The sequence below is a fragment of the Egretta garzetta genome, unplaced genomic scaffold, assembly GCF_000687185.1.
Source record: "Egretta garzetta isolate BGI_Z169 unplaced genomic scaffold, ASM68718v1 scaffold163, whole genome shotgun sequence".
In the NCBI taxonomy this organism is placed as follows: domain Eukaryota; kingdom Metazoa; phylum Chordata; class Aves; order Pelecaniformes; family Ardeidae; genus Egretta; species Egretta garzetta.
Genome location: NW_009259308.1, coordinates 7,116,948 through 7,141,632, shown reverse-complemented (window position 1 = coordinate 7,141,632; position 24,685 = coordinate 7,116,948). Strand labels below are relative to the sequence as shown.

General features: G+C 43.4%; 1 protein-coding gene across 1 annotated transcript; it reads right to left on the bottom strand.

The window, feature by feature from the left end:
* Window positions 1-2,215: 2,215 nt before the first annotated feature.
* On the bottom strand, window positions 2,216-20,592 carry C8B (complement C8 beta chain). Its single transcript, XM_009636173.1, has 12 exons — window positions 20,501-20,592; window positions 18,754-18,907; window positions 17,542-17,683; window positions 16,471-16,612; window positions 14,232-14,364; window positions 13,179-13,376; window positions 10,797-11,037; window positions 8,545-8,673; window positions 7,748-7,911; window positions 5,114-5,267; window positions 3,782-3,850; window positions 2,216-2,367 (listed from the first exon to the last, which is right to left on the bottom strand). Exons 1-12 carry the CDS (start codon window positions 20,590-20,592, stop codon window positions 2,216-2,218), a joined length of 1,770 nt encoding a protein of 589 aa, XP_009634468.1.
* Window positions 20,593-24,685: the final 4,093 nt, after the last annotated feature.

Genomic DNA, 24,685 nt, shown 5'->3' with positions numbered 1-24,685 from the left:
CCCCCCCCAAATATCCAAACCCAGGCATTGTCACTTCAAAAAATCTGGGCTTTTCTGATGAGGGAACAGTCCAAATTCAGGTTGCTACATTTGGCTCTGCATGCCGCCACAGCACACAGACACACCATGACTACGTGTCAGGGGGCTTACTCCAGCCTGATGGTGAGGAAAGGTGGTTAAATTTACAAAAGCCACTCTACTCATCTGAGAAAGTCCCTGAATAAGATTACATTGATACTTCTGGGGAAGGGCAGGCAACGGCACTGCAGTACGTGTCCTCACAAGGCACCCATGAACCAGGGTCCTCTGCTGCAGAGCTTCTACAGCGTCCTTTTAAAAACCTTTGAAGAATATCATACTTGGCATAAGCAGTGACCTCTTTGACCATGATCCAAAATGAACCTCTTGGCAAATTTTTATCACACAAAAGATATCACAGTTACACAGTGGATAACGGAAATGTTTGGGGTTGGCAGCTCAATTACAAAGCCCGTAATGAGTACAGAGCACTCTTCTTTTACATATGCAATGTGCTCTTCCTTTCTTAAAGCTGTCACAGAAACCTTGTCGATAAATGTGGAGGCGGCATGAGGGCTACAACTAAATGCGTATTCCATTGTTCAGATGTCAGAGAGCCTGAGCTGTTCTTACAAGAATTACATTTAGACGACGTCAGTCTGAAAGGAGAGAAACTGGTGATACCAACCCATCACCACCAGCACTGCTAAAAATCCTCAGAAGAGTGTTTGACCTTGCAGATGCTAGAAGACGCACAACACTTACGAACAACTTTCCACTGGTGGAATCATTTTCCTGGAGCAAAGCTATTGCTGGTTATTTTACAGCATGCCCGACCAAATGCCTTTGCAAAAATCATTAACCGCCAACAAAGCTGTAAGGAGGCAAGTCCCTGGACCGATCCAGTCTCAGGTCAGTCGTGAAACAGTGCACAATATTACAAGTTCCTCTTTTGTTTGCCCTGGATGGCGATGCACGGCTCCAGGTAGAGTAACAAAGGGCAAACCATTCACTTCGCTTTGGCTCTTGCCATAGCAAACTCCATCTCGGATGTCCTAACCTGAGTGGACTAGCAATACAGCTGCTGAAATACAGGCTTTCGTGGGATCAGACAGATGAATCAGAGCCTGTTTGGGGTAGAGGCAACTACTAAGGGCAGAAGACCTCAGGGGATGTACAAGGACTTTTATTCCAAAATGTTCCATTTATCCTGCCCATGACAGAGAATTACAGAAATGCTGGCTGCTCACCCTGCTCCAGCGGAGGGTCCTGGCATTCTGGAGTGACAGCCCCTAAGCAGGGTGCAGGTGGCTCAGCCTCTCCTGCAAGTGTAGCCATCTCTCCCACCTTCCAATATTCCCAAGCAGCAGAAGGAGCCGCAGCTGCTTTCTAACTCCCTATGCCAGTAGCATCCCTCTGTACTTCCCTCCCCTTCCCAAGGAACCAGAGCATCGGGCACGTCTGAGCATACCGGGGTGTATCCAGTACTCTCAGTGTATGTTCTACTTCAGAAATGCGCAGGAGGAAGCTCATCGCTGCGGTGAGAGTACCACTGCTATGTAGTCTAACAACACTTTGGTGTCACCAGACTGTTCTTCACAATTTGGTTTTTGCTCCTTCAAGACAATTTCTAATACAACAGACAATTTACATTAAATGCAATAAATTGGGAAAGTGGGGTAGTGACGCACAGCAGCTTTAAATGTCACATTAGATACTATTGTGCTCATTGAGATTTAGACTTTAATATGCTGTATTTTGCTCCACATGACACAACTGTCTTCACAGAAGCTGCATATTAGCACACATTCTGGCACACGTAAGATCAAACAGTCTTTTCTTATCTCAAAGGAACCTTCAAAAATAAGACAGTAAAATTTAAAATCATGCAGTTACCAAATAAGCCAGGAGATCAAGCTTGTCTCAGCTAGCCCACTGCAATGAAGACAGAGAAAAGTCAAAATATTGAGAAGAGCAAGCACAGGCGATCCCAGGGGACAATGGCAAAGCAAGTCTGCAGGTGTGATTCCTAACACACACAGAGCTCCCGTTGCCTTCTGAAATGTTTCCAACTTTAGTGCACTTGGACGAGACCCATCAGGAGAGTGAGGCCAGCTTAGCAAGCCAGTCAGGTAACATCTTCCCACTCAGTTTGCAAACTGCTCATCAGTTTTGTGGAAGTTCCTAATGATTCCCTCTAGCAAGTAACTGTTTCAGCATCTGGCCCTGAGCATGATGAACCACCATTTTGCGGTGCAGGGTTGTTGCACTGTCGTCTCCTTGTTCGTTGACCTCCTGAACACGGAGACCAGCTGGCCCAGCAACCCCAGTTTCCATTAATAGCAGTATCTGAAAAAAAAACACAACCCAAAGCTAGAAAGGACTGTCAGAATAAAGCAGCTCTTGCCATGGGAGGAGCCATCAGCTCCCATGAATCATATTTCAGTGCTAACAGCTCTGTCCCTGTCCACACTACTAACAATATACTTGAGTCATTAACAGTGAGTGAGTGTTTTAAAGATGGTAATTCTCTGTCCGGCATTTCTGGTGTTTGTTCAAACTATACTTTATGCAGCAAGAACAAGGAAAAAACAACCAATTAGCTTTATATTTCCTTGTAGGGTGTTTCTCTGCCTGACTTAGTCCAAGTTTAGGTAAGAAAAACAGCAACTAAACTCATGTCAGCCACGTTTTGAGGTGCAAGGGGAAACATCCACATTCTTCTTCAATGAACAACAGCTTGAATATTCAGCTTTCTATCCATTGCTTTTCCTATTACACCGTTTCTTCTGGACCCTGAGCATGTGAGTGACAAATTCAAAATCCTGAGAATCATGGGGCCGAACACGGAGGCAGTACATGAAAGGAGGAAAGGGGAGTGAGAAAGGAAGTTATATATTGACAAGTGGATGGATGTGAGTCTTTGGGAGGGTCGGATGCGATTATATGTGTGCTAAGCAGACTGGAACAAGGTGTAAATGACTCCACAGTTTAAGGCTCTGTGGACTTGCTTAGAAACACCTACAAAATTGACCCTCTGCTCGGTGAAATCTTGGCTTAAAATTTATTTCAGCCTGGCTTAGTTAGGACACAGTCATGCAGAATGAGAACTGGATAAAAGACCGTAAACAAAGCACAATGATAAATGCAGTGCATCAAATTGTGGGATGGTGCCAGAGCTCTGGGTGCCTGAGATCTGGTATTATTTAGCATCTAAATTAATGAGCTGGAAGTAGTAAACAAAATGATTAAATTCACAGATCATCCTAAACTAGAAGGAGTTAAGAATATCATTCAGGAGACAGCAGCAATATAAAGTGACCAAGAAGCATTAGTAAATGCTTCAAAACAACATAATAAGATTTTAAGATTAAAATGCATGGTAGGGTATCTGGGGGAAAACAGTTTGCAACATACTGACTGTATCAAAGAGAAAAACTTAGGAAGCAGAGCTGTTGGAGACCTGAGGCTTGTCATGGATTGTAAATAAGGTAGGAGTTTGTATTTTGGTATAATTGCAAGGTGCATTTATGCAGCTTTGAACTGCAAAAGTAAAGCCACCTCCTCATGAGTGCAAAAAAAATTTAGATGAGGGAAGGCAAAGTGTATCTGTCACCTTTGCAGGACCCTAACCCCTTGGGCATTGGGCTTGGCAGAACGGGGACAGCCAGCGCTGGGCGTTACTCCCCATCCATCAGCTGACACCCCCAGACACTCCTGAATGCTGCTGGGACTGTCTCCTCAGATGTGGGGTCCCTCTTACCTTCCCTGTTGCTGATCTCACAGGCAGTGCCACTGTAGCCCAGGGGACATAAGCATTCACACTTGGTTCCTGCAAGTAAGCAGAGATGGTGGGATCAGAGACTTCAAGTCACATTTCCCTGCAGACACCCATTTCTTTTCAGTGCTTCATCTTCTGTGAGGAAGGGACAGCAGGTGAAATGATATCAGCATTTTTCCCCGATGGTGAAAGCATAAAACAGCAATAAAGCAGGGAAGCTGTGACTACCCTGCCGCCCCGCTTGCCACCCCAGCCATTTGTTTCTGCGGCTCAAACCAGTGCAGTAATTCAGCAAGCCAGGGTACCACACAGCCCCCCTGCTCCTCTCCAAAAGAGGTTACCTTGGTAGAGCTGAGAGGGAGCAAACTGCAGCATCACAAACGAGCACCCGGGCCAGAGGCATCCCAGCTAGGCTTTGAGCCAGAGGCAAAGTCAGCGTAACCCCACGCTGGCTGCCCAGGACTGTGGTGCGCATCCCACCGCAGGAGTCCGGAGGAGATATCCCGCTTCGGAAAATGGTCATCTAAAACCTCTCACTGAGAAGATCCTAAATGAAATGCTAACCTGACTCAGCTCCTAAAAAGTTATTTAAACGAGGGTAATCATGAGACGAATCCTTTAAGTGCTACAATCAACTAGCTGGTACCTGAAGCAATGGTTTCTGCTTTAGATATACTTAGATGATAACGATTCTCATCAGTATTTTTGCAGATGCAGATTGGAATTAGGCACTTGACAAAATGGTCCCTTTGTTAGAAGCTCTCAGCACATCATATATCTCTGTTTAGGCAGTGCGGGTTTTCATTCAATTTGATTATTTTCCCCCTTCATTTTTAAATCACAGCCTGCTTACAAAGGAGGACAGCTTCTCTTAGAAATGGGGGGAGGTGATGGTGAGAACTGTGCTTGGCACTTATATGGTGCTTTTCATCTTCAAAACACTTTTACAAACACTAATTAATGCTGAGACAGTAGTCACTTCTCTAGGAGGATGGAAGCAATCTTAAAAGCAAAGGAGGAGACTTACAGATGTCAAGGGGTTTTTTTAACGCATAATTGAGATGGAACAAATTTTTCCACAAAACTGATACAGATGGTCACTCCCATTAAAAGGCTTATCCCTTGACTTTACTGTCTTTACTTACCGGTGGCATTCTACAAATAGAATTTTTTTTTTTTTTAAGTATTTAATTACCTGAAAGAGAAATGACAGGAGAAACTAAAGAGCAGATTACTCGCCAAGCTTCCTCGCTCCCCACAAAGTCCCAGCTCATTTCTCTTAGAGGGTAGAGAAGAGGTGCAAAATCCTTCTACCTTGCAGAAAGGGGATCCCATTGCCATGGCACGGAGCGCAGTGACAAGAACTGGTCTCCAGCTGAAACTCCTCAAGAGCTCGTTGCAGATTTTCTTTTAATGCCATTGCATTAGCAAAATCTGTTGGAGTCACCAGCTGATACAGTGGCTCTGCCTAAAAGGAGGGAACAAACGGCATTTGTTTCCAGGTTCAAGATGGTGTGAGCACTGCAGGGCTCGGTGGGAGCACAGCTGGAGAAGGAAATGAAGGCCTTGTGGTACGGGCTCCAGGTTTCCCATTAGTATTGCCTTAAACTTCGTGAACAACAAAGCAGTGATGTCAGGAATACTTACAGGGATCCTCCTCTTGGTGTATGACACCAAAGCAGTCGCAAATGCATAACAAAATACAACGGCCAGACTGTTAGTTGACAAATGGGCAAAATTTCACAGAAGTTTCATTAAATCCTTTCTCATCCATTTTCCTAATATTGACATTTTTAGACCAAATTTGCACAAACTTACATTTCCTGAGTGCTCTGTTACTCTGATTTAAAAAGAAAAAATTGCTTCACAGAAAGGGTTGTCAGGCACTGGAATGGGCTGCCCAGGGAAGTGGTCGAGTCCCCATCCCTGGAGGTATTTAAAAGCTGGGTAGATGAGGTGCTTAGGGACATGGTTTAGTGGTAGGGTGGCAATGTTAGGTTAATGGTTGGACTTGATCTTAAAGGTCTTTTCCAACCTAAACAATTCTATGATTCTATGATTCTAAACCCACCCACAAAAATCTCCTTCCCTCCTCAGCCAGCCACACAGCACAGCCAGAGGCTCCTGGTCACAGGCGTTCACATTTGCATGTTCAGCTTATCCACTTCTGCATTTCAAGGCTGACTTCTATCTTTATGAAGCCAAGATAAGGGTTTCCACTGCCTTCAGAATGGAGAGGATTGTGATTTTGATCTGCAAACACCGCAGATGGGGTTGGTGGGAGAAGGGGGTGCACAACACAGTGAATGTGCAGTAGGGACCAAGGAGGCTTTGGCCTGCTCATTTATTCTTCTCTGAAAAGGAGGAAAAGTTCAAGTGTGGTCTCAATATTGCCAGTCACCCACTAATGGCAGGGGGACGATACATGCACATGTCCTCAGAGGATCCATCCCAAATTCCCATCCTCACTACAGAGATGACTGCCATACAGGCCACAGCAGTACAGTAAGCATGAAAGATCATCCTACTGCTACCACAGGCTCAAGCTACAAGAAATAGAAGAATATTTTGATAAAAAAATGCTCATTTCCTGCTGCTGTACATTCACTCTTCATCAATTATCTGTGATCCATACTTTGCTTTTTGAATTCAGATCATACAAATGAGGAAATACACTAAGAGTGACCTGCCAAGTCCCTTCAGCAGATGATTTATGAACTGATTTGCTTTAGTTTTCCCTAACTAAGCATTCTTGGGCTGACATTTAGTCACACTCTGCTGGTACTTTTGATCTTCAAGCCCCACAGGGATATTGGTATGGAAATGAAGGATTATAGATACCAAATCCAAATTACATCCGTCTGGGGTCTTTCACTGGGCAGCCTGGTCACTGATGCCAGGCAAGACAAAGAACATCGCAATTTCTTGTGGAAGAATTTTCTGTACGTGGGATCTAGCGTGGAGGGTTGCACATCTGTTGTATCCTGCCCAGAGACCTCCCGGCACATTTCTGGGAGGTCAATCCACAGCGCACCAGGGGCTTGGGAAAGCCACCTCTATTGCAGCAAGCTCCAGACAGGCACTGGCTGTATTTCCAAATTACTGATTTTTGCTTTGCTTCTTATTTTTTAGAATTCATCTCTTTTTTTAAAAAAATGAAAAGTCAGAATTTTCAATGAGAAACAAACACCTTTTACAAATATATTTTTGCCTAAAATTAAATTTTACAATGAAGACCGATTATACCATAATAAAATCCACTTCCACCACTACCAGTCCATACTCCTGACGTTCTGTTGCACCTTTGTACTATTCACTCAGGATGAACTTATTTTGACATTGAAAATGATGAGGCAGAATTGCTACATACATCTGCTCACTTTTTACTTTTACAGTGCCTTGCATTTCTAAAACTCTTCAGGATCAAACCCCCTTGACTCTTCAAAACCTAACTCATATGTCTGAGGTTTAGATAAGCTGCACAAACATCCAGGCATGTGTGGTGAACTGCTTGACCTTCTGAACCAGAGAGAATTGTTGCTAAATAGTCTCTGGTCCTCACAGAAGACAGGAGAAATTGCAAGAAAAAAAAGTCCTTATAAATGTATGCTGCCAGGTATGTTTTTGATAAACGATACACCAGTAAAACAGAAGCTGGATTGTATGACCTGCTTGGTAGGCAGCAAGCGACTACATCTGCACAGCCAAGTTAGAAGGGTTAAAGCTGTTTACTTCATGTCCTTCCAACCACACCCTTTTTAACGCATCACACCTTGGATTTTCTGAATACCCAGTCTTAGAGAAACTATGCTGCACAATACAGCTCTATTATTTGCCCTAGAAATCCCCCCCCCCCCCTTTTTTTTTTTTTAAATCCTGTTTATTTAAACACAGAGTTCTCCAAGGCATTGAGCTAAGTGAGGCTGGATGAAGCGATGGATACCGTACCTTTAGCTTTATGATTTCAGGGTTGTACTGCACAGCATCTCCCCACTCCTGCAGGAGCGCAGCTGTCGGCAGGTCTTTGTAAGCCAACGCGGTAATGTGTTCGCTTGCCCCGCCACGAACAAGGACGATGAAATCTTCCACATACTTTTTTTTGGAGGTGCTGTCTGCAAAAATGCATTCAGAAAGTGGCCAGCTCTGCTGAAGTACATTCTTGTGGACTGCAGATTAGATACAAGCTCACAGCAAAGCACCCCTGTGTATGTCCTATCCCACTGAGAGGGGAAAGGAAAAAGGCCACACGTGGTTCACACCTGAAGCCTGGTTTCCCATGCTGCGTGTCCTGCACCCCTCCTGCTCCCGTGCAGCAATACCCACATCCTCCTCCCCTGCATCCTACCTGTATCTCAACACTCCCAGCTTCCTATGTGTCCCCTGAGGCTCCCACAACACCATTATCTCCCTGCTTTCCCCATTTGGGCTTTTTTGGGTGCAAAAAGCAGCATGCTGGGCTGCTCTGCTGAGAGGTGGGTGGATTGGTAACACAGCACCAGCCAAGTGAGTAATGGTTGATCTGGGACACTGAGCAGGTATTTCTTCTCTACCCAGCAAAGAAAATCTTGCAAAAAAAATGAGCTCTGAGACATCTACACCTCTGTTAAGCTTGGCTGGGGTGAGCCAGCAGACTCAAAAGCAGCTGTGAGGGAGTGGGGAAATATTTCAGGCAGGCAAGATCACAAAATCTTCTTTTCACTATGAAAAAAGCTAAAAATTAAATGACAGAAGTGTTTCATGCTTACCTCCAATCTCTTTTAAAAGGGACTTACAGCCAGCTTCAGTTATTCCAAGCTTCAGATAGACCTTAGAAATACTTGCACCAATGTTAAAGCCATGCTGTGCACACTTCTGGACATCGCTCAGAGAATAATCTTAAATACACACCAAAAAATTGTAGTGTTTTAATAAAACTGTTCGATGGTTTATGTCCATATACACAGAAAATGGGAGTTGATAAATGTTCTTCCTTTGGGAAAAAGGAGATGAGATGAAGCAGCCTTTTTTGGGATACTGATGTACATGAAATTAAATGAAATCTCTACATTTTACAGAACTCTGAAACCAAGTGCAAATGCAAGGTCAATGCTGGAAGCGGAGGCTTTTAATTACCAACCCAGCTGTACTGGGTTATGCAGAGCTGCAGTGGGTGGAAGCCTGGCTGGTGACTTAAACGCCAAATGTCTTTGACAAAGGACTACACACCACCCATCCCCATCATCAGGAGCCAGGCTTTTTAAGAGTAACAGATGAAGCAGCTTTTCCTCCCTTTGCTAGCTCACATCTCCGATTCTTTGCTGCCAGAATAGCCTTAACTGTTTCATGGAAGTTTCTCCATGAAGCTCTATTATAACTTTTTTCCTGGCATATAAGAATTTGCCCTAAAAATCTGCAAATCCTTCAAGAATTCTTCCCCAAAGTCCTTCTCCAAACTCCTCGCTGTCCTGACACTCAAGAATATTTAAGCAGTTGTCATGGGGAAACACCAGATATGACACTCAAGTATCTCTTTTCTTTCTCTGCTTTTTTGTTTTAATCCCCCACGTTTCCTTGAATTCTTTACTTTTTTAGTTAAACTCATGTCTTGATGACATGATACAAATGTTTACATGAGCTCAGAACGCGAGTATCACTGTATGGCTGTCCTGTTCTTATGCTCTTCTCATACATATGATATTGGCCAGTTTCTAGATCAGAAAAGAGGATGCACTGAGTTTTGGGCTGACGCAGGATGGCCCCTATTAATGTTCACATTCCACATGCACCTGAAGGCAGGAACCACTATTTTATGATATCCTTGTACAGCACAATGCAGGTCTCTCTCCTGCCATCTTTCCTGCAGAAAGTATCAAATCACGAACCATGGACACACCTGGCATATTGGATTATATGCGAGAGCAGTGTAAGTACCAACCACGTGATACCAGATCTGCAAAAAAAGACTTGATTTCCAGCACAGACAGAACAAACAAAACGATGGATTTGAAGGGAAAAACCTGAATTCTGAGACTGGACCTACCAAACCCAGGTGAGAACTTACAGCCCAGCTCAGCACTGGGGACAGTGTGAAAATGTTGGTACTGCTGCGGGATCCTGACCTAGGTCAGCAGACGCTGACAGGTAGCATTTGGATGCAAACAATAATAAACGTTAGTTCAAACAAACGTGGCTTGTGATGGGCCTGCACCAACAGCTGAGAAACTGGGCAGTGCTATGTTTTGCATATTTGAAATCAGAATCTAAATTCTGTCCCACCGAGCTGTATCTGACTACAGAATAAGCAACTTCCCAGACAGCAGAAGAGCAAACAGACTGAGCATCACACACAGCAGAGTCAACTGAACGCTTTCGCAAATAGACAGCGAAGGCAGTTACTCAATCCCATGCCAATGAATAAATAAGAGAGTGCAGCTATTGATTAATGTCACACGGCTTGCTCTATCCTACACAACAATCATCATTTCTTGCAAAAAAGGAAGCCAGAGTCAAAGACCAAGAGCAATGTCAGGCACAAGAGTCACCCAGCAAATTATTTACTGTTTCCTACATGCTGGAAAAGCTCTCGAGGCTAAAGGTGTTTCAAAACTGTCATTTGAAAGGCAATGGAAAAAGAACTTACGTGAAGGTTTTCAAAGCTAACAAAAGCATTAAGCTACACGATTCTCATTCATCTCAACATCTTGTCAGCCTCCAAAACATGTCATCTAAAACACTTGCTACAGGGCCCTTTTTTGTGAACTGGCAGCACCCACAGCTTGAGAGCTCGATGAAACCCATGATGCTGAGCATGCTTTGAAAACCAGGCTCTTTATTCACTGCCATAAAGCACTTCTACTCCCATGTTTCCTGCAGGCTTTCTTTGAGACGCTGTTGACTCCTTCTTCCACCATCTCTCTTTTCTGACCTCAGACCCGAACCATCACTGGGTGCCTGCAAAGGGGTCTTCCCACCAAAAAGCTGTCCCCAAAGCTTTTGTACAACCATCAGATGCACGTACCTGCCTTTTGGAGCTCATTGCTATTCAGAACTAAAGTATATTCATAGATGCCGCCGACGGTGGCCTCCGTGATGTAATGGGTCCCGTAGTCCCTGTAGAGCTCTCTGTACTCCCCGTAGCTGTACTCTGACGGGAGCTGATGGAGTCTCTGCAGGAACTCGTAGTGCAGCATCAGGGCTCGGGGCTTCAGCTTATAAACTGCAACAGTCAGCTCAGAACGGGCATGTATGAATTTGCTGGACTACATGAAATGCAGAAACACAAGAGAATCCAGAAGTGAGGGATGCCATTCTTGTGACAACGTGTAGTTATTTGCTATTAAACAATTAATGCTGGTCAGGATTTATCAATTTAACAGTTTGCAACTGGAAATCTTTTAATTTAGCAAACCTAAAACTTTTAGTAGTAAAGTTTTGGGAAATCAGGATTCTGACTTGTGTTAGAGAGGGAAGAAGGAAGAGGGAGCAACACCCCTTACAGGTTAGGTGATGGCTCAGGCCATGACTGGGACACAGGGAAAGGCAGGCTCCAGGCTCTGCTCTGACAGAGCCGGGATGCAAGGACACCAGCAGCATCCCACGAGACTGCTCTATTATATATCTATATCACATTGACCAGCCTTTGTCTCTCACAAGCTCTCTCCCGAAAAATTCTGACATCTGAAATCATGGTGATTTATATGTGAAATGGTAATTCTCTGCCTGATCCAAATTAATATTTATATTCCACAGAATATGCCATTAACAAAGCTCAAAGGAAAGAAGAAAACACAAACACACACACGTATTTATGTCTTTGTATAGATATGTGTACATGGATAAATATTGTATCTCCCTGTTCTGGCATAAAAGTCAGGAACAGAAGAGGTCTTTTGTCATGTTCAAAGGATTTAGTGTCCAGTAGTTTGGGCCAGCAGGACAAGCACATCAGGGGACATCAATATAGATCTCCGTAGCTTAAATAATAAAATCAAGACTTAGTATTGGGTTTCTTTATGGATATCTATTGCAAATGCTTCTGATGTACCTCTGATCTTGTCACGGGAAATGCCGCTTTACAGGAAGCAAATGCAAGTTTAATAACAACAAGGAATACTCTGCTATTCCTGTGTGCACTTTATCCTGAGAGGAGAGACATAGATCAGTGATACTATTAAACCATTGACAAGAGCTAGGTTTGTTTACAGCAATAACAGATGAAAAAAAGAAATCAAATGATGGCACACACTACCTCAGATTGAATCTCATAAAGCAGTCTTAGGAGTTATAGATTAAAGCATCTCCAGCCAGCTTAAAGTGTGCATCAGATCACAGCTGTGGCCAAATCTCCACAGACGAGACTGGAAGTGATTGTGCCATCCATATTTTGTGTTGTATGTGTCCTGATCTGGTGAATGATGTACTTGGCAGATAGATCACATCATCAGCCGAAGTAAAATGGCATGTGTTAGTCTATAATTAAACTCATGGAAGGCCTGCTGGCAGTTTTTGTTCTACGCTATTGTCAAGGCTGCCCTACAGTCGAACAGCTTGGCTTCGCTGTTTGCATTTTCATTTACCGAAGCAACAGCTCCTGCTTTGCTGAGCCCACCTAAAAGGGGGGTGGCCCTTCACGTTGTGAGATGATATTCTGCAGTGATCGCACAGACAAGAGCCATCCACGCTGCAGACCAGTTTCTGGACTGTGTGTACGGGTGCAGAAATTCCTGGAACTGCAGCAAATCCCGTTTGCCCGTCTTTCACCCCAGATTTCTCTATTAGTCACTGTAACTCACCTGTAGGGCAGAGGGAACTCTGGGCTCCTGGGTTCGCTAGCTATACCCCAATTCTATCTGTGCAGATTCCCCTGGAGGAGTCACTGGGTTGGTTGCACCCACGCACCTCCCGCCCGCCAGACTGCTTTGGCATCAGTGGTAAGAATTTTTTAATGGCTGGGCAGGGCAAAGTGCACAGCATCCCATGGCTGGGGTGCAGCATGGAGAGCCAGCTGTACATCTCCTCCTAGTGAGTTCACTGTATGGAGGGGAGGCCATTTGAACCGGCTTCTTAGTTTAATTTTTTTAAATGACTTCACTACAAACATCCAAATGCGGATGCCCAGCAGGACACTGGACAGACCGCACTCAATCGTGGCTGATTTCAGAGGTTAAGCAGTCTGGTTCCTGGCTGACAGGTGAATGGAAAAGCTCCCGGGTGTTATAAACGCAACCGAAGGCACTGTGGCCTTAGTAAACACTTGACCAATGCAAACTGCAAAATCCAATCAGGAGGAAAGATTTCATTTAACCTAGTTATGGCTGCTGACCTGGTGGTGAGGGTCAAACCCATATAGACACACATACAGATAACGCATTAACAGAGAATTAAGTGGAGCAGTGCTTACAGTTGAAGAAAATCTTTTCATCCTCTGAATGAACTTCTTGAACCTGTTGTCGTTTGAACTGTAACCAAGTTCAAACAATCCTGGTATTTTTATACCAAAGCTGAAGCTAGCCTGCGAAGCTTTTGCCTTCAGGACACTGCTTTCATAATGTGAGTAGGAGTTGTATTCAGTCATTGTAAAATCATATTTGCCTTTGGTCTAAACAGAAAGCAAAAACAACACGTTTAATTTCCTGCATAGCGATTGTATACCTGAAGCGTGGGGAAGGAATGCAGATACAAGCATACTTGTGAATTAATGCTTGCACTTTGAAGATGAAAAGCCTTGTATAATTGCAAAGCACTATTAACACTGGTACTTCAAGAATACTTGATTTACAGCAGCAGGAAAGCTACTGTCTCTTCCATACTGCAAGGACCTCAGGCTTCTACTTAGTATGTCAATCTTATGCAAAGAAGGTGAAATCTTAAACACAGGCATCAATTAAAGTATGAATTCCAAAAGGAAAAGGTTTCCTTGTGGGCAACGCTCAAAAATATCATGCTATGTCATCAAGAGCATTAAGGTCAAACATATATTTGAAATACAGCTTTGATGCACCACAGAAATAAGCTCTCACACAAAGCACACGGGGGTGTGCTGCTTAATCCTAGGCTGTTGCACAAGAACAGCTTTCCCAGCCTGGCTCTCAAAGCATTCTACAATTCTGTCTAGAATTAACCTCCCTGTGCCCACTGGGTGGCTTTTGGGCCCTTTTGGACAGATGGCGGCAGGAAGGTTAGGCTCAGTTTTTGCAGTGACAAGGTCCAAGGGAACACTGCCATCTATTCCAGTGCACATGGATATTATAAGGGGACGTGTCCAACTTCATATAGTGCGTGGGGTATAATGATGTTCTAGAAGTAGGGCTAAGTTAAGTCTCACCCCACTTGATCTCACAAGTTTTGTAATTCTTTATGAAATGATTTAGTAATGAAGCTTTATTGGTATTACTCACTAAATTTAATGGGATATAGGTACATATGTTTATTTGCAGACGAATCTGACACATACCTCTGGCGTATAGCTTTCTACATTGTATGGCTTTCTGAATCTTGTGTCCACAATATAATGGGGAGAGCATCCCCCAGCATAGTACCTGTGATCAAGAACTAATCCTTCCAAGTTGTTTGTGAAGATATTTAACCTGTACATGAAGCATAACAGCAAAATATTAAGATTATCATCAATTTAGGGGTAAACATCAAATGATTTTGGCTGAGAAAGGCAGAAGCTTTTTTTGTGTGGCTCTTTGTTTTGTCTTTGAGGGTTTCTTTATTTTGAAACCCCAAAAGAAAGTTTTGCCTCTTTCACTGTCCAATCAACCCATTTGCTCCAGAAAAACCTACCTAAGAAGAAAGCAGAAGACCGAGTCAATTAATGTATTAATTAGAGAAGGGCAATTTTCACCACCCAGCTAGGAATGACATCGGAGCATTACTGCCACCAACACTGGCAGCTTCTGTAGACTTTACTGGAACGCTCTGGGAAGAGCAGAACAAACTGGACCAGCCAAACCCTCACACCACCAGGCTGCCCATCCTGAGCATCTCCAGATGCCCGTGGCAGTGCAGCAGCGGCATCCATCAGGGTCTTCAAAGACTGGTTTGCCAACCCATGTCGTCAGACCAGACTAATTTTTAATTTACATTTCTTTGTTCTAGTTAATCATTCATAATGTTTGCTGGGTTGGTCAAGGATCAACCAAAGAGGTCAGTAGATGAGACTGAAAATCATCAGGGAACAACATGTAGGTGCCCAAGCAATTGTTCAACTACTCACTGAAATCACTGGGAAGTTTTCCTTTGATTTTAGCTGATGATGAACAGTAACCCTAACCTGTCTGCTTGAGAAAGGATGTTGCACTGTGTTTTTTTAGATGGGGTGATTAAACTGGGCTCATTCGCTTCTCCTATTGCTGCTGGTGGATTATGTTGCAGCAAAAACCCTTCTGTTGCTCACTGTCAGGACACCCTCACATCACCCTCATGGCACACAGCTGGCACTCACCTCCACAAACTCACACTCAAATAGTAACATGAGTCATTAGAGGAAACTTCCCTGAAAAAAAAGTAATTCCTAATAGTCCATGTCATGTTCCTATTAGCATTCCAGGCCTCTGTTAGATCTGCCTCTCCTTATTTTGGGGAGAGAGACTTGCATGATAATGACTCTGAAGCTGTAAAATATTAACTCTAATTTTAGAACAATCTGAAAAGAAGGGAAGTCCACTAAAAGCAAATTACTGAGCAACTGTAGCTTCAAAGAGATGAGAAGTGTGTTCCTATAATTGTCCAACATTATTTTTAATTTTGATTAAACTCAGAAGTACAAGGCATTAGCAACGACATGTGCAGCAGCCATGTCTCCAGAGAATAAGGAGGAAATTATAATTTTTTCCTTGCAATAACATTTTTTCTTTTCCTTTTTTTAATGTAAAAAGCATTTTTTTTTCTGCAGAATGATAAAAGACTCTTTTCACACCGTCTGATCTTACAGAAAGTTGCCAGTCAGTCTGTAAAAGATGGATCACTTCAGCTGTGGATTTGAATCTCCACAAAGTTGAGGCTTGCTAACATGCAGGTTCATCCTATCCCACTCATGCAAAGGAGAAAAATTCCACCATTTTCCACTGTAGTGGAAGAAACGAAATAAATTTTTACACTTCACCTCCCAAACCCATACACTGTGCTAAAATACAAATCCATAGCCAGGTTCAGAATTTAGGCAATCTGAGATGCTGATTTAAGCCACTCACAAACCCTCCTTTGCTTTCATTTCAAAAGCACAGTTTGATTGAATTAGGCCAAAGTCTAACTGTACTTACATCTGTGCGAAATAATTGGATTATCGAAACTCTCCCACTGATTAATTTAAGTGCAAGTACCTGCAGACATTAGAGAAATGTTTGGTGTTGGCATTCCCCTCTTCACTCGCCAGGTTTTGGCAACACAAAGAGCTGGCACAAGCTCTTGCAGGATATATTTGCAAGCTGAACTGATGATCTCTAGAGGGTGCCCAAGTACTCCTGGATACATCTGGGACTCCCACCTTATCTCTCTCTGAAAGACTCATGGAGTCAGTAAGGATTTTCCCACTGGGCTTTGGATCAGGACCCCAAAGGCTGTTGGATCCTAGCTCCCAGATACAGCAATTGCTACAGCTTTTCTCCATTCAGTGTTTATGTCTGAAGCAACGTAAGATCATTCTTACCCTTATGCAAGAAAACATCTCATGAAGGTCACTGACTTACCCTTTTGCCAGATTCTCTATTCCCCAGTATTGCTCCATCTTCTGGTCACATTTTTTAAACACTTTTTTGCAGTTTTTTTCATCTGACTGGTCCCCACAGTCATCATCCCCATTACAAAGCAGCCTCCGTGTAATGCATCTCCCTAGGACGCAAGGTGTAAATTACTCATAAAACAATCTATTATCACAGTCCCTGACTCAGAGTCTAGAAACAAAATAAGAGTTTTGTAGTGTATCTAGCTGGAAAATATTTCTTCTCTATTTGCATGGATCACCAAACTCCATCTGCTCAGCTTTGCTCAGAACTTTCATAATCTTAAAATTCCTTGGTCATCCTAAACAAATAAAATCCCTAATTAAAAGATTAAAAAAGAATAAAATTGTATTGCTGCTAAAATATTTTAGTCTTGAGAAAACAAACATGCTGGAGACTGTTCAGCAGACCTTGTATATGGAATTACTTTTTCCCATGTTTGTAATAACTGAATTCTTGTTTTTCAGTCTCACCAAAACACCATCCCTAAGGGGACAGAGATCAGAGGTCGCTTTCCTTTGTGTTATCTCCTGTGCTGAGCTCCCCTCCACCCTGGGCGCCCTGCTCCCTGCACACTTTCCTCTGCCAGGGTGCAGATCAAATTTTAGGTACCGCTAACTGCTGCCTTGCTTCCCCACACTGCTTACAGTCTTCCTGGCCAATTAGTCGTTGATATGGATGGAGTGAAATGCCATGAGGACTCCCATCATAACCTGCTGTACTCTTGAGCCTGTGTCAAGGATGCCCAGTGCACGTTCTCCCATTGCTGTCGGATCCACTTGTGCCAAATATTTTACTGATGTAACTGGGTTTTAATTTCCTATTCAGAGATTTTAAAGACGTGCTTTAGACTGACAGATGTTGGCTAACAGACCTACTCAAAACCACTGATGCAAACACAACACAAGCATGGATGGACCCTGATCAACTCCTGACATCTCTTTGGCCCAGCAAACTCTTTTAGAAGCACAAAGTTCAGCGTGGTGGTATCAGAGATGCCACCTGAGTACCATCACTTCTCACTCCCTACATCCTTACCTGTAATTGCACACACAAACCCGTCACATCTAACTTTATTCCTGCAAGGATTATTTGTAACACAGTCTTCAGTTTCTTTGTCAGAGTAATCACACGGATCTCCATTGAACTGAGAAGGCTGCTCCAGGCGGGCAAATCTGTACTGTGATGAAATAAAAAATATTGACTCAAGTGTATATAAATTGTGAGTTTTATGCTTGCCTAGTTAAAAAACAAACTTTGTGTCCAGGAGATCTGATCTAAGAGTACTGTCATCAAAAAAAAAGTGTCGGCAAAGGAGTGTGATGCTGGTAACTTGCCTCATTTCAAAGGTTTCTCATCTGCGACAGTTTTAATTTTACTAAGGAAAGATTGAGGATTGGAAGGGATGAAGGGAAGTTTGCTTTTCTTTGACAGTTTGTTTAAATGAGCCTGACAGGGTAGTGCGGGCATCTGCAAGAGTAAGGAAGGATCCAGTTACATCTCCTCTCTTTCAATTAGCGCTGGTAATGACATCCCTTGTTATTTTCTGTCAGTGTATTTACTTGGCCCTCTGTATCATTAGGGATTTTTTTCCACCCACAACACTGCTGTGAAGCAGTCAATTACTCAGCCCAATATGTTAGCCCTCCTTTTTTCCCCAGTTTTTAAATTTAACTCTTTGATATGAAGCTTCACTCTTCCCAGCTCCCATCACTGGTTATTTCCACTTAAGCCTGGGAACGTCTTCTCCAACTCATTAGCAGGAGTCCCTCTAGCAACAGGGATTTTTCTCTTCATGCTACTGGGATCATTACTTTCATTTGATGGGGCTTCTTGGGTAGAAAATGCTCATTGGCAGACAAGAAAAAGCATCTTAATCCTGAGAGGCACTGAGTGTCTCCAGGTCTCGTGGGGGACCATTAGCGGGGATGGTGCCTCGCGCTGACGCTGGAAGAGGAGGACTGTGTTGGAGAGAAAGTCCCTGCAAAGCCTGGGCTTCCCACCTATGTTTTCACCAAGTCTGGGTTTACACCTTCTAGGGACAGCGGGGCAGCCTGGAAAACACTCGAGTTACTGGGGGTGAAGAGCTGAACACCAAAAGCCACATGAAAGAAAAAGTCCACATTGTCACATGTACAGGGCTTTCCTTGGCAGCTCCCCACTGTTTGCCCAACCCCATGAACAAAAAAAGACAAGGCCTGAAGAAGGTCCTGCCTCCCAGCTTCTCATGCTTAGACCACAAACACTCACCCTTTTCTGTTGACAGGGATCGCACTTGCTCCATGAGGACCAGGCGGAGCGTCCGCAGTCGCGGGGCTGTGGCAGGTTGCGCACGGACCGGGCCCACCTGCCATTAGCCACGCTCTTGTTGGTGCCGCTCAGGTTAAGGAACTCCTTTTCACCACTGCATTCAACAACACAAGAGCTTCAGGGTGTGAACCCACCAAGCTGCGAGGACAGAGCAACTTGGCCTATAACCGTGCAAAACTACACACCAAAGAGAACGAATGCTTGTTAGACCTCACCAAATTTTCCGTGCGACCTCCAGATTTTGGTACTCATTTCATACTGGCATTTATTCTGTATGAAACCTGATCCACTCTTCAGTGGCCAAGAGTAGACCCAGTCTTCTACACACCACCATCATGACAGTAAGCCTGCAGAACACTCGGGAACACTCGGGAGGAGTGACTGCAGGACACACATTTAGTCTAGCCACCATGGGACATTCAACCCATGTTCCACCAACCCAGGCTTCATCTCAAGCTATGCAAGCCATACCAAATAACCTGGCAAAATGGCCAGCAGTAAAAGCTGCACCATCAGTTCCTGCCCTTGTCCCATTGCTCCCTGGTGCCTGCAGTATGGGCAGCACTTTGGTACCTCACTGCCGTACACGGTGCCGCTCCAAGGTTGGACACCTCCATGACAAACACCAGTTGCAACGCTAAGGGCTGGCATACACTCAGCATTTTTGAAAACCAGGTTTAAGCACCTCCCTTTGCCAAGCAGGCTATTTTTTCTCCAGCTGGCCAAAACCACTAGTCTTAAGATCCAGTCTCAGTTCACAATAGAGAGTCATTAACCCACTAATCCCTTTCATCCCAGTAATGAACCTGAATCCCAAGTATGAGCCTTTACTCTTCACCCCAGCCCCTCTCTCGCCCCCTCACGTGACAACTGTCTCCAAGGTTTCCACAATGCCACAGCTAAAATCTTGCCTACTCTTTTGGCGCATTCAGCATTTCTGATTAAATCCTCATCCCAGACAAATGCTTCCTTGTAGCACCTCATCTAAGTAGGAAGCTTTAGTAAAACATTGACAATCAGTTTCTTTTCATACCCACTTTGACAAGCAAACTACCATGGTAGTGATCCCAATTCCGCCACCAAGACAAGGAACAGCAACAGCTGAAGCTTTAAGTATGATACAGTGCCTGGCAAGGGGCCCTATTACTGCATATTAAAAATCACATGGAATAAGGGAGTTACAAAAATTCATCAGCTCACTGAGGCATGAAATCAGAGCTCAAAGTTCAGAGAACAGTGGAAAAATAGTTAGGTTGGAAAGATTAAAGTCACTGATTGACTGTAGACCTCTCTGAAAGAGCAAAATCCATTAAGCTAGCAGAGAAAGAAATACCTATCAGCCAGATTCTTGCCATTCATGTATTCAAAGAAAACAAAACCCTGTCTTTCCAGCACACTGTTGGGCAGCTAGCATGGGAGGAGGCTGCTTGTCACAAACAGAATTCCACATTACAGCACAACCATTGCAATTTGTCATCTCAGATTTATCAAACAGGACTACTTTTCTAAAGGCAGACACATTGCACTATGTTCGCTTCAAAACAATGTCTTTCGCTATTCATTAGAAATACAAAAATTGCTCAAGACAGCAATTAGGTACTATACAAAGGGAAAGCAGAGAGTCTGTACTGATTTTCCCTCTTTATCATATCGCCCTATGGACACGGCTTCAGAAACATTCACTTACCCAAAGCAATGAACAGTTAGGATGCTGAGGACGGCATAAAGCAGCAACAGTTTGATGGGGTACGGAGCAAACACGGTGCGTGCTGTGCTCATCACTCCAAGTTACCATCGGCAATTTGAAACCACCACTGCTCCCGTTCAGTCTGCCGGAAGGTTTGAAAATGGTTCAAGTAGAAAAAGATAAATTACCGGGTCGTTTTTCCACACTGTAAACAGCAGATGACCCACCACCTGGCAGATCCACAAGGTAAACGTTGCAATTGTTGGCACATGGCTTTCTGGAGGCAAGGGGGAAGAAGCAAAGATCTATCCAGAAGCAATTTATACTTTCATTTGTAATGCTCCTTTCAAAGGACAGGGAAAAATGAGTATTTCAACAAATGAAACATACTCCAGCCTTAGCAAGAGGGAAGTGATAAGTAAACTGAAGTCAGCTTTCTAGGAATAGAGTAGACTGCAAAATCATTTATTTATTTCTGCTTTTCCTGTCTGCCATCCAGAGGAAGGCCAGGCACGAAGCATAAGCAGCCATTCTCATGGCTCAGAGAAGTCCTTCATCCCCAAGAGTGTTCTTCGCTGCCTCTCACTTGGGCTTGGGCTTGGGCTCGGGCTCATGCTGCAGGGGAAGACAAGAGCCCCAGCCCTGGCTGGGCCCTTCCATAGACATCCTCTGCTCCACATACCCAAAGTCTTGACCCCACATAAGCAAGACCTGTCAAATTCTTGGTGTTTTCTAGCTACTATGTTGAGTCATTCTCTCTTCAATGGTCCTAACAGGGGCAGGGAACTTAGCAAGGGCCGATTCCCTTGGGTTCAGTTGGGCTTTTGAAGGTGGTTCAGGATCCTCAAAACCTTGCAGAATTTTTCTTTGGTTGCCTCTTGAGGCAGTCTTCACAGTCCTGCTGCTTCTCACTTCAGGTATGGCTTTTTGATTCCTGAGATGCAAGTCTTTCCCTTCATTTTCCTAATTAGTCTTAAGCTACAAGAGCATCTTGGAGTAAGAAAAGTTCTCTGAATCTGTGATTCCCTGTACAAAATGATGAATATCATTGTGTTTTCCCACCCTTCCTCTTGCTGGACAAGCAGAGTTTCTTTCAACAGATGCAGCCTTGCACTGTGTGCAACTACAGCTTTTAGCAGCACAGACTCTCACCCTGGGCTGAGTCTCCAAGTGCTATGATGATACAAAGAATAAATACATTTTAATTTGCTCATTATGGGAATGATGGATGCTGTATATAAAATTAAACATATTCACTAATACAAAGCAAACCTGACAACCTCAGTGTCATTACCTGGCCAAGTGCTACACCTCGTAATGTGTCATAGTTACCTTACAAGTGACCTTATTCTGCCTGTGGAGCCATGTCTCCGCAAAATAAGCTACTGGGTGCTGCATCTTTCTAGTTTGGGAATTTGATGATAATAATTGAACACAGAGAAGCCCATTCACTGATTCCTTGGAGGAATCTGCTCCAAATAAAAAGATTGTGTTGCAGACAGCCAGTTTTTTAACCCAGTGTTACTGATTAACTGCCCTTTCATCTCTAGACACAGAGGACAAACTGTTAGGAAAGATGGCTTAGGCTGTGCAAAGCTTTTTATTTACCTTTTTTGCTTTATTTTTCTGTTTTAAATGACTTTGCCCCAAACTAAACCCAAGATGTGCCTATGCGATGCAACCTTTGACATGACTGATTTAGCTGTTAATCATTTGTGCAGGACAAAAAAAAAAAAAAAAAAAAGACAAAAACCACTTACAGGAAAGACCTCTCCACACGTGGGACCTTTGCTGGCTGGGAAATGCAGTACAAATCCAGTATGTCAATAGCAGCAAAAGAGAATCTAATATTACACGTACAGAGCACCCTCTAGATTTAACTGCAAACCATGACGGTGATCCTGGTGCGTGAAGATCTCAAAGAAGCCTTCTCCTGTTTTGCTGCCTCTCGCCACGCACATGTTAGTGGTGACCATCCTCGTTCCTGAGTTAGTAGAAAGAAGTTAGGTTAAAACAGCAGCAGGGACCAAAGAGACAGAATTTCCTGCAAGTTAACATACTTCTCAGAGAGAACTGAAAAGCAAAATCAGGTCTGCTGCATTATTTATAATCTGGTTTAATTAGAGGTAGGTCTAACACATAAAATTCACAACCACTACAGCTCTTTTTCCACTTCCTTGCAGTTTGGGGCTTAGCGGGTCCATGGATCAGTGGGAATGTCGCCTTGTAGTAGCATCTCTGTCCTCTTCCCTCAGCCTTGATCCTTCTTCATCGCCGACTGTAATAGCTGTGGCTGTCTGCTGAGCTGTTTTTGAGTCCCAAAGCACTTAGCGCTAACAACGCTGTAAGTCACTGAACGTGGGTTTCCTCACACCCGAAAATGAAGCCTCACTAAGTGTCCATCATGAACACAAAGCTTTCAAGTGCAACGCAGCCTTTGCAGAGTTCATAACACCAATGGAAGTTTGTGACCCCTTGCTCCCTGTAAATAAAACCTGTACAGTTTCAACAAAGATGATTTTTTTTTTTAAATGGCAGTTTCCCATCTAAAGAAAAACCGTGAAACACATCAGAGATGAAAGGCCCTCCCTGGGAAAGGTCAGACTGGAGCCAGCAAGCATCAGTTTATGGTACTGCTAGTGCACTTCTCAAAAAGAGTTTCTTTTGCTTCTTCTCTGAGGCCACCTTTTCATCCCCTGCTTCGTAACTCGTAACGCATTTCCTTCTGCAGAAGAACATAACTGGCTCACTCAAAGGTAAGAGGAGGCTTGCCCACTGATTTTAGTGGTGAAGAACATAAGGTGGCAAGTATATGGTAAAATTTACAAGTAAGAAACCCTAAGGAATGTTTTTTGATATTTACTACAACCGTGTTGCATGACCATTTTTGTTACTAACACAGTTATTTTCTGGTGGTGAGGCTGGTCTCTGAAAGGCCCTGGACATAAAAACCTCACCTTGTTGAGCTTCATTCTCTTTCTGGCTTTTGATTCACTAAAAATAATGCCTTACAGTGACCCAGTCCAAATCGGGCACAGGTTCACCCACTCTGAAAGCTCCGAGTCTAAGCTCCTGTGAAGGTGGCAAGACAGGGGCTGCAATAATGAGCAAAGAAAGAAAAACCCACCATGCCCCATCCCTTGTCTCCATCTCCTCTCCATCAGACCTCAAGATGGCACACACAGAAATTCATTTTCAAACTAGAAACGGCATTTTTTAAAGACAAAACAAGACTCTCATAATCTGACTACATCAAAAAGTACAAAATTTACAAAACCCGCAACATTCTATGGCATTGTAACTTCTGCTTATTTCTAATACAATTGGCTTCTGAGACTGAGAGGTTTTCTTAGACCTCTAATAACTATCTGTTAAGAAGACAAAGATGCCACAAAAGGTCTTCACACAGCTAGTACCTGGCAATAATTCTTCATAATCCTTTATTTTCACAAATGTCTGAGGCTGAATGGACATTGATTTGCTGCCTGTTAACCTGGTTTTCTTTTAATCTATTGTGATATCCTTTCTTTGCTGGTGAGGAGTATTTATAGAAGTGGTGCTGTGGGAGCTATGAAATGGGGTTGAAAAGCCAGAAAATAATATCAGATCTTTAAAGACCTTTTTTTAAAAAATACATTCTGTATCTGAAAGCCCTTTGAATGGGTAACATTTGAGGCTATTCTTCTTCTTGAGATTTTTTCAGGTGCTGATAAAACATTTTAGAGGTGATAGATGAGCCACAGGGCAAACACGTCAATGGAGATAAGACTATTTAAAGCTCTAAAAACTAATAGCCGGAGAGTCGTTTCACTAATAGACCTGATATTTCCTGCCTCCAGTAGGATAATTTTAGAAAGAGACAGGCAATGTTACAGGTAATCAGGAAATCGTATCAGGATATCTCCCCATATTCCTCACTGTCATGCTGAAACGTATAATTCAGTTTCCCCACTTTCAGACAGCAAGTAAAGCAAGAGAACCCCCCCCTTTTTCCTTCCCCATGCCAGCTCTCTGCTTTAACTTAGGTATTTAAAAAAATAAAAAGGTTTTGAATAGGGCTGATCCTAAAAAGCAAATTGGTATGAGAAGACCAACTTGTGGAAGACCTCATTACAAGAGAGTTGACAGAAACACTCTTACAAATCATCACTTTTGCAGTAGTAACATCAGACCACATCCAGGAAC

What these genes read in the sequence shown, in the direction of transcription:
- C8B (XM_009636173.1), bottom strand. Translation starts at nt 20,592, where the DNA reads ATGAGCACAGCACGCACCGTGTTTGCTCCGTACCCCATCAAACTGTTG. An exon ending in TAGAAAGCTATACGCCAGAG is followed by an intron (nt 13,377 to 14,231) that starts GTATGTGTCAGA and finishes CTTTCTGTTTAG; the next exon opens with ACCAAAGGCAAATATGATTT. An exon ending in TGAAAAGATTTTCTTCAACT is followed by an intron (nt 11,038 to 13,178) that starts GTAAGCACTGCT and finishes CATTTCATGTAG; the next exon opens with TCCAGCAAATTCATACATGC.